This window comes from Gymnogyps californianus, chromosome 19, assembly GCF_018139145.2.
Source record: "Gymnogyps californianus isolate 813 chromosome 19, ASM1813914v2, whole genome shotgun sequence".
In the NCBI taxonomy this organism is placed as follows: domain Eukaryota; kingdom Metazoa; phylum Chordata; class Aves; order Accipitriformes; family Cathartidae; genus Gymnogyps; species Gymnogyps californianus.
In genome coordinates this window covers 4,171,673-4,182,424 of record NC_059489.1, presented here as the reverse complement: position 1 = coordinate 4,182,424, position 10,752 = coordinate 4,171,673, and the positions used below count along the sequence as shown (strand labels likewise).

Here is a 10,752-nt window from a genome sequence, read left to right as displayed (position 1 = left end):
ATAATGAGAGAGTATCACTGAGGCTTTCACACTGAAATTTTTCTTTTGAATACAGCAGGAGCTAATTATTACTATTTGGCTTTACGCTTCCTTGCCGATATGGTGCAACATCGAAAAGAAAACTAGGAATCTGAAGTCTTGACTGGTATTTCATGTAGCACACACTTCCATGTACCTTAGAAATTCATTCAGACAAAAGAAGAGAAATTCCTTCTTTCAGAGGTGTGAAACCTATTTGTTGGTTTACGTTATGATCGTGGTCTCTGATACCACCTCTCAAACTTTCTCTGTTCCAGTAGTGTGCATAAGCGACTGATTCCACACCTTGAGGACATTTTTAACTGCTGTCTTCTACTGGGTTAACAAGTTCCTCAGTTAAGAAACAGACATCACAGACTGTGTCACTATCACACAGTGTGCTTATCTGGCAACATAGCAGAATTTGCACTTGTTTTGCTGAACATCCAGCATTTCTGGATACAGCAGAAAAACAGCCTCAAGCTCTGCAATAATATTCATCGCAGAGTACAGATAGTGCCAGAGAAAAGGTCAGAACCTTCTGGCCGGAGAGGGAATTAATTCTGGAAATATTTTTCCTTCTCTGTACCTTCCCATTGTTTTTGTATTGCTTGATGATTCTCCAAGCATTATTCCACATCAGTTTCATAAGTAAAATTCAGTTGGTAGTCACTCAACAAGCTGATCCAAGTTGACAGAAAATCTTTCAGCACACTTTACACAAACCAAGAGGAAGAATTTATCTGCTTCCTGATCTGCAGCACATGTCCACACACAGCCATTGCTGCTACTCATATAACTTCTGGTTAGGATGCACAAAGGGGCAGATACTCCTCAGAGTACACAAACAGAAGTCTGAAAAGGGCTGAAAAACAGACATAGTCCTGACAGGCATATTTTTTTAACTTACTGAATGAAAAAAGTGTTAAGTATTCAAAGTTAAAAAAAAAAAGTTAATTTTTATCAGAGGTTAGGAAGCAGAAAAAAGGTAAAATTACATCTATGAGTTTGTAAAGAAGGCTGATTAAGAGACTATTCTATATTTTTCAACCTGTCATATTCTTATAGCAATTCCTGAACACATTTGTCTGGAACACTTTTCAAACAATGATGTCAGGATTCATGCCAAGAGAATTGCATTAGTAACCCCAGTTTTCAGTGTCTCATCAAAATTTTTTCTTTCTTTTTCCTTTTTTGTGGGCAGAGGGGGAGACGAGTCAGAGGGAAGACATACCATTTTAAAATACTTCATCTTTGGGGGATTTAGGAGCTGCTAGGTTAATTAAATTGGGTACCCAAAAGTTCCTTTCACCTGCTGACATGTTCCTTGCAATTTGCAGTTCATTAAAAACCATTCACTACATTAAAATTCTCATTCAGAACCTGAGGATCACTGCAAGAAATTTAAAGATATCTTAAATATGCATATAGAAGAGATCCTTTGCTCTTCTACTCTTACTTGTCCTCTAGAGAAACAATCTTCTCACAACCAAATACCAAGTAGTTAAAATAAACAGCAGACTTGCCACCACAGCCATTTTGAGTAGGAGTGTAAAATTTGGTATTCCGTGATGATCTAGCTATATCAGTAAAACCTTTGTGCAGACAAAACAGAAGCGCTTAATTTAATTCATAACCAGACATAACTGTCAGTATATGGTGATTTCTAGCAAACCTTCTGCAGACATCTACTGTAGCAGATGCTTTTCCAGAATGGAGGACCTCTCAGGATGAGAAACTGGGACTGGGAATAACTTTTATAATTCTGCTGAAACATGCAGATTTCCCTGGAAGCCCACAATAGGACAGATACAGTGTGAAGCCTTCACAGCCTTACTACAGAATGCTATCTCACACTATTTTCATTCTCAAGTCAAAGAATTGACCTTGTGAATGAAAGCTCAGTTTGGCTTTTATTCTCTTCCACCTGCTTGCTTGAGGCAGAATATTGTCACAGCACCAAGTAATATGCATCTCCCTTCCAGACCTTTTAACTTACTTGTTTTGCTGGATGACTTCTGTTCATTACCCTTTGCTAAATTTATTTAGTTCTTCTTACATGTACAACCATATTAACTCCAGGCAGGAAATTTGTAAATCTAAAAGAAAGGAAACTCCAAGCTTGCACAATATCTTACTGATGCTATAAAACTCTACATATACATGCTGAACAAATCAACATCATATTAGTCCAAATTCACTAGCCAACTCTGCCAGAAAAACAATCAGCATGGAAGTAAACTTCATTTACTACTATCCAGGACACTCTTCAAGAGATTAACGAGCTAGTTAGTATTCAAAGCTGAAGTCAATATTCAAAACCTCACAGAAAGGTAATGCCAAGGGCTAATTTTGCCTTTTTTCCCTGTTTCACATTGACATTATGGCCAACTGGATGCCATATGGACAATATGGATGCTGTTCTCCTTGCCGAAGGGCAAAATAAGACAGTGACATTTTGTCTCAGAGTAATACTACAGGATTTAATGAAGCTCATTCTCTTAATTTTGGGACACTTCCAGTGCATGTTGTAGAAAAATACTGCCTTAAAGCCTTTTACAAAGCTGCCATAAAGATGCTATCCACCTTCAGATCTGTTGAATACTCATCACAATTATGTCCACATAAACCAGCAGAAATTACAAGCGTTATTCCAAGAGTAGTTCTTGAGAATAATAATGCATCATTGGCACGTGTAACTCCCATGAGTACACACAGTCTGTTGGATTATGCTTTAACAAAATTCTAGTATAGCCAGCCCTTCCTTGCCCTATAGGACGGAGTAGTCAAGTAAATTTTTCTGGAAGCTTCTTTATATCAGCCTAACTTAATCATTTATGTTATGAACTTCATCTGAAGTCTCATTTTCTAACCAGTACATGTTATTACTCCCCTAGTGGTGATCTAGCAATTGCAGTCTGGTTTTTATACAAATGTCATCAGTAAGCCTCAGCTACCAAATGCTATCGTAACGGTTCAAAAATCTTTTTACTTAGGAAGTGTCTCTATCAATGCTCTGCAAAGCAATTATAAAAGTTGAAAAGTAAACATATATTTGAGCAGATGAAACAGCTAGGCCCAAGTATTGGACAGTTAAATGAAACGCAATTCTTCCCTATAATCCTACATGCACAGTTGAGATGGATGGGACATGTCAAAGAAAATATATTCCCTCCTATTTCAGACCCTAAACTCAAATTTAAAGGAAAACAAAACAAAACAAAGAAAACACAAACCAAAACAAACATTGAGGACACAGATGGACTGACCTACAGGACCTCCACCCAAGGGAAGAGAGAGAGCAGGATTGCTTGGCAGAGTCCAAACCAGCCAAGAAAGGCACAAACAGTTCTGGAAGAACTCTCCTCACTTCCCAAACAGAAACCAGTGCTTTGCACCAGCACTTGTCTTCCCTAGATACCCAGGCCACGCATCCTGAGGGAACCAAGCAAGCTCTCTGCACACACGCCATTTAAAGCTGCTGTACATGAGTGACATGTACAACACCGGTGACAACTAAACTTTTCTTTTTTAAAAGGTACGGACAAATTCACAGCTCACAATAACTATTCACCATTGCCCACAAACAAAATGAATCAGCTTCTTAGAAAAAGAAAAACATTTGGTTCCGGGTGAGCAACGTCAGGCAGCCCCTCAGCGACTTTACAGAGCAGGAGGAGTGAGAGGCCGTCGGCGGCTTAACGGCTCCATGCACTCTCCACAGACCGCCGCCAGCTGTGTGTGAGGCAGCCCGCTGCCCACAGCCCCTCCCGCCCTCACGCACCGCGCCAGGCCGCCCTGCCCGCGCCTCAGGGGCAAGACGGGCCGCCCAGGCCTCCTCACCGCCGGCAGGCACAAGCGGAGTCCCGCCAAACCGCTTCGCGCCACAGCCCTTCGCAGCCTCCCGGCGGCTGCCCTGCGCCGGCCGCCCCCTCCTCCTGACAGGAGCCCGAGACACCGGGCTCCTTCGCGGCTTTCGGGACACCTCTCTGCCTCCATCACCTGGCTGCGAGCGTCTTAAGGGCTTTTTTGTGGTTTTCTGACAAAGAACAGGCTCCCACAACAGGAAAATGGACCAACGCTCCCAGTTCTTCTCCTGACAGCTGCATTTTTACACATGCTTCCTGCCAGCTGCAAAAAAATATGCCATTCTTGTAGTTAGCTGTCAGCATTTCCATGTAAGAAACATTTGTGAGGGCAGGGTGGAGGTTGTCTTAAAAGAAATTAAAATTAAACAAAAACACAAAACAAGGAAGGAAGTTGCACACAAAATTCTGTGAGGAAGCTTTGCAATGCTGCAACACACCAGGCTTTGGGAAGGATTTTGTATTACACAGGAGAAGAGAATAGACTCTGTAGGGCCTTGTCTTGTTACCTTCAGAAACTGGAGACAAAGAAATAAGAAATAAGGCAAGGATCACAACAACACTTTTAAGGCATTCTCTGTGTAAGTAGTTACTTCTTCACATACAGCCGGGCCTAGAGTTCTTCAGAAGGCATTGCCCATGCATAGCTAAAGGTTACATTTACTTTGCCCAGAGGACGACAAATAAAGAACATCTACTTGCTGTAACTGTAATTATATAGCTTTGTATTACTGATTAGACGATCAAATTAGTCACCAAATTCATTTCTGCAGTGCTGTTGAACTCAAGTTCATGATGAGATTTGTACCTTCTGGTACAAGATCTTGCTTCCTCACAGCTTAGTATTTGAAGTTTGACCAAAATATTTCCCTAACAAGCTGGCTAGTTATAAATATTTATTAGCATCTTAAAAGTTCTATAGATTTGATACTCTTTAATTGGACAATTTTTTTTTAATTACTTTGCTGCTAAAAAAACCCAGTACCACATACTTCCTTAGTGTCAGCCATATGATCACTTGCATTATGTCTAGCAAATGTGGGACTGTTTGATATGAATCGGTGATCTCATTCCCTTATAAGAACAGTGGTAGAAAAATTATATACAGTCTTATATACTGCATGGCAGCATGGTTCTACCACACAGCTCTGTAACATGGAAAACTGCTGGTTATGTCAGCTACATCTTAGAACAACTCTATGTAACATTTAGTTGTATCCCAAACTGCTGTTCCTCACTCCACAGCTTTTTCTTCGGCCCACTGCTCTGTCTGCCATAGGCTAAATCTAAGTGGAATAGGACAAAAGTCTTTACACAAACATCAGTAAAGATCAGCACTGTTTCCGTATTTAGGACTTCCTCAACCCCTAGAGCCACTCCTCAAAGATCTCATTACTGTAACTCTACCAGCTGTCTTGCTCAATATCAAGAAAATGTTTTTTCTCACAATTCTGCTGTTTTCCTACCGTAAGCCAAGGACATACTTCTTACATATTACAAATCTTTCTAAACAAGAACCATTGTTTCTTGTCTGAAAGCTTTCTTTTCTTCTCTTAGTTCAAATGTCTCAGCAGATTCAGAAAACTACTGCAAATGACAAAGGTAGGTTCTCTTATTTTGGTTTTGGGGTATGTGCTGAAATCGACTGTTAACAAAAAAATCGGGGTGGGATTTAAAAATGTCCAAAACCTTCATGTAAAATTAAATCTTTCGCCCCTGTCTGTGCAGCGAGGCAGTTTACAAGGTTCTATACAAAGTTAACTGTCTCTTTGCTAACTTTGCTGACTTGTACGTACAGTCAAAATTGCTTTAAGTTGTTAAAACATTTTTTCCCCTCTAGAAGTGTCATAATTTATCTTAGTCATGACTAGTTTATTACCATTTTCATTGAAAAGACATTACAAGTTTTTATTACAAATTTATTCGTATAATCTCATAAAAGCAAACTAATTTGATAGACCATCAAGGTTCCTGCTGCCACTATTCAAAAGTTCAATCTACTTACACAAGGTTAATTCTGCCTGTTTACATACAGCCACAAATAAAGTACTTCTTTTACTTTCAGGTTCACGTGCTACCTCTCAACTAGCATATAAGGTTACTTTCTCCTACAATTAACATCCCATAATATTTATTTCTTTTATATTTCCATTATTTTCATTGCTGCTGTAGTTCAAAAGTATTTTTGTTGGTTCATCTAGATACATCTGTTGGCTTTGTGTGTATATGCTCTCTTTTGTATGAAGACATGCATTTTTCATCAAGTGTTTGAAGCTGCATACTGATTTTGAAAAATATGAAGTTGTGTTGCCCACTACCAGAGGCGGAAAAAAATATAATCCCCTATTTCAACAGAAATAAGTATAGCCTGGTCCTTCACATATTTTGGGAAAAATCTGAGAGTTTCTTGGATGATAGGTGCAGTGAACTCACTCAGAAGTTTCTTCTTTCCAGAGGTGCTGTCCAATCCCAGGCTTATACCTGTTCAGGGGACTTTGAATGTAGTGATGAACCAGAACGTGAGCCTCTCCTGCCACTCAGATTCTGGATCTCCACCTGTCAGATACACATTGTTTAAACACAATCAGAAGGTATCCACTTTAAATAGGCCAGACTTGGCCCCTGGTTTGTTTAACTTGACTATCAACTCTGCCAGTGACGTGGGTGAATACAAATGCAAAGCTGAGACTAACATCTCCAGTGGCGGAAAATACAGCAACAGTCTCAACTTCACCCTTAAAGGTATGTCTTTCTGCACACCTTCTCAGCACATTCTATTTTAGGGGCACATAGCCATGTCTGATGCAATGTATCTGCAGCAGCAGGAGTCAGGGTTTTGTTTGCGGCAGGTACTGTTTTGGACTGCAGTGTGCGTCTGCCTTGATTGCGGACCTGAACTTTACTGCAAACAGCTATTATGTCCTTAGGAGTCGCAGTGCTATTCTGATCTGGCTCACTGAGCCCTCCATCCTTGATGGCCATCTCATTTGCCAATGTTGCCGCTTAACTCTGAGTCTTGCTTTGGAGCTTGTCCTGTACTCGGTGATGTAGTCTTTTCAGTTTTCTTTTTACAGAGCCAATTTCCAAACCAGTGCTGAGCTCACCCACCTCTCAAGCAAAGAAAGGCCAGAATGTGACCCTGTCTTGTCTCTCAGAGAACGGCTCTCTTCCTATCACATATGTATTCTTCAAAGGAAGACAAAGCATCTCTCCCCCAGTGACGATGCAGAAAAGGGCAGCAGCTGTGATTTTTCTGTTTATCAGTTCCTCTAGTGACTTTGGAACCTACAAATGCAGAGCTGAAAATAGCTGTTGCAATATTACAAAATACAGCAATAGTTTCAACTTTACATTAGCAGGTAGGCATGCGTGAAACATTTTACCGCTGTCGATAAACAGGGACCACACAAAATTCAGAATGTTGAAACAATGCAAGTTTTTTAGCCAGAAATTTTGTTCCTGCAATGTAATGTTCAAAATACAATTTTTTACAATAAAAAAATAATTTGAGTTTTTAAAATTAATGCAAAAAGATAGAATTCCATGCAGCCTAGATAGTAGTAGAAGTTAAAGGGACCATGAAGGATGACTGTAAAAGATTCACTTTTACAAGAGACCCCTGCTCCACCTTGGGGAGAATCTAGTTTCATTTTTCTCTCTGGTCCTATGAAAGAGAGTGCGTACTGGCACCGGCAAGCTCCCTTCCTTCTGCTGTGACAGTGTGCACTTGGGACTCTCCTGAGTAGTTACGTTAACCACAGCTAATTCAAAAGCTGAAAGAAATGCAAAGTCTTCATTTTCATTTACAGAAAAAACTTAGAATATGAAACAACATTTCATTCCATAAACACCTTTTTTTTTTTTTTCTTTTTGGCAGGAGAGAGAAGCCATTCTCGACCCTTGATCATTGCTCTTGTGCTGATCTTGCTACTATTCATAACAGGATTTGCTCTGGCGATTCCATTTTTCATAATTCCTTCATATAAAGCAAGTGAGTTATTTGAATGTCTGTTTCATTTTCCAGAGGTGCTCATTTATGTTGTCAATACATTTTAGTGTGTAAACATCATGTTACAAGTAGAGTTACACTCTTGGTATTTTAGGATGTTGTCAAGTCTCCTCTTAACCAGCATAGGCAACTTAACAAGACATTGACAACAAAACCTCTGAGCTATGTTTTAGATGGCAGGTCTGGGATGGGAGAAGCAAAGCAACATCTAATTTAATACACATAAATGTTGGAAGGAATTGGACCTCATTGTTCTTAGTAAAGAAAGGAAATTCTATTAAAAATGCCCTTGGTTAAGGAGTAATTTTTATCATGAAAATAACATTATCTGAGATCTCCAGGTATTCAAAAAATATCATGGAGAAGTTTATTTCCCTCTAAGAAAAATTGATACGCGTATATAGGCATGTGTTTGTTTTTCTTCTACAATTTGCAGAAAAATTTAAGTGTACTAGGTCCTCAACTGGCTGTACTTCAACAGTGAATGCAGAAGACTCTGAAAACTACGTCATATACACAGAGATTGGTAAGTTCACGTTACTCCCCGTGCAGTCATGAAACTTACTTGTGGGAGTTTGGTTGAAGAATGCTATTACACTATCTGTAGCTAGTATGGGCAAATTTCTTTAGGTACTGCAAAAGCAGCAGAAGGGGACACCTACTACCACTCAATAAGTGAGCTAATACTACTACTGACCATGCCTGGCAGAGGTGTTATTTGAAGTCCCTCAGGATCCATATTTGGCACTACCTGTCAGCCATGCAGCCAAAACTGCAACTGGTTAAATGAACTAAGTTCTACACAAAAATCTACTGTAAGCAGAAGTAAAATGAAGAATTGCATTTGGCAACTCATGGTGAGGGTTGAAATAGCCATTACAGAGGAAAAGAAAATTAAAAGACAGTAAGTAGATCAGAGGTGCAATGCCCATTTACTAAGAGACAAAAGTGGGCTATATGCAAGTTGTAGCAAAATAAAACTTAGGTAGCTCCTGCATTCTGTTCAAAATTGTTCAGTACACAATAGTTCCTTATTCCACATTTCCTAACTTCGACAAGACTCAAAAGCAGTTCAAACTGAAATTATGAAGTAATGCTAGACAACAAAGCAACTGACCTATGTTAAGACATTGTACAACTTCAATTGCAGAAAATACACAATAATGAAGACATTACATGAAAGCCATGATGCTATTATCTCATAGTTTTCTACATTTGCCTTACACATGAATGTCAATATTTTCAAGGGAAAAAGAAAGCCCCAAAACAAACCAACAGCAAAGGTAGTATGTTTCCTGTTTCTAAATATCAAAAAGGGAATCGTTGTCTCCAAACAAATCTGCCTTCCTGTTCAGGTAGAATTCTAGCTGCTCTGCTGTGGTAGCTCAGTGCTCTGTGCAGCTGCTCATGCCAGATAGCAATCAGCATTCTACCCACATAGCCTGCAAGGACAGTGACAATAGCTCTGATAACGCCCATGAACGCTACAGAAAACATGGTAGATTTATATTCAATATGGAATCTCACTGCTTTGTTTCAAGATTATTAATAAATAAATAAATAAATAATGTGGTCAGTGTCTTGTCATTCAGTTAACTGCTGTTCATCATCTTTAATCCAGAGCCTGTTAAACCAGAAGAAGAATATGTCAACTTTTCTGTTATTAGACGAGAAGATGAAAAAGGTGAAAACCTCACGCTGTAATATTTGTGCGCATCAGATGTTCCAGTATGTTTTGGGGGGATTTTGCTGGGGGGACGCAGGGTTTCAATAGTAGCAGTTACATACTGAAACTGCTTGCTTACTCTGGAGAAATTAAAATAACTTTAAGACTTTTTTGAGGGGAAAAAAGCAAACAACCCCAAATAAAAAGCCTATCACTATCCTATGACCCCAAAATTCAACAGCCTCATTATGAAACCATGCAGGAGATGTTATTAGTGATGAAGTTGCTGATGGTATATTAATTCTTCTGTTGTGTATCCATACCAAAAGAAGGAATTATGAATTATGTTATTCTGGCTTTTAGCAGAGAAGAGGCCACTTGCTACAGTCTATTCAAAGGTCCTCATCAGAGATTGAGTACAAGGTAAGATCTCTTTTGTGATTAACTTAATCACGTATTTTTAAAGAATCTTTCAGTCCTCAGATGTGATAAGCACCACCAAGTCTGCACAGAAAGAGATGATGTTTAGATACTAGTTTCCTGGCCTAATTATTTTGTAGACAGACAATATAGCTCGTTCTCTACTAGCAAGCAAAATCCCCAAGTCATAATCTCTAAGGACTTCAACGTAAAAGAAAAAGCAGAACAGATAAAAATTGGAATTAACAAAGACCCAAATAGCAATCCCACTAGACAAACAGCAGCTTATTGCCCAAATAGCACCATAAAAAAACAAACCAAACCAAAACAATGCAATCACCATCAGGTACGATCCTGCTGAACACAATATATAGTCTGGCATTATATGCATCTGATGAATAAATGGAAAGGAATAAATGATGTAAAGCTTTCACCCAGACACAAGTTCCTGTACGTTTAACAATTCTCCTGAAGTAGAAACTGGATTGTATGCAAACATAAGATAATCAAGAGGCTTTACTCAAGTGTTTAAAAAAAAAAATACCCTGTGTTGTCCTCTTAGGCACATGCTAGAGGATCCACATTTGGCCTCTGTACCTGCAGTTACCTAGCAGCAAAGATGGCAATTTCTCAGTTCAACATTACTTCAGCTCTCAGAGTAGGGATAGGATGCTAAAATTAATTTTTGGGACAGTTAACTCCAAAACAAATTCTGTATCCTGCTATAGGCTGTTTCTTAGATGTTTCTGGGTTGTTTTAATCTCATTCCATAG

The 10,752-nt window shown here is 39.2% G+C and overlaps 1 protein-coding gene across 1 annotated transcript; it reads left to right on the top strand.

Annotated features, from left to right (window-relative positions):
* Positions 1–5,317: 5,317 nt before the first annotated feature.
* On the top strand, positions 5,318–9,597 carry MILR1 (mast cell immunoglobulin like receptor 1). The gene is made up of 7 exons (XM_050908557.1): positions 5,318–5,351; positions 5,442–5,486; positions 6,339–6,626; positions 6,959–7,243; positions 7,762–7,875; positions 8,330–8,419; positions 9,515–9,597. The coding sequence occupies exons 1-7, from the start codon at positions 5,318–5,320 to the stop codon at positions 9,595–9,597; spliced, it is 939 nt and encodes a 312-aa protein (XP_050764514.1).
* Positions 9,598–10,752: the final 1,155 nt, after the last annotated feature.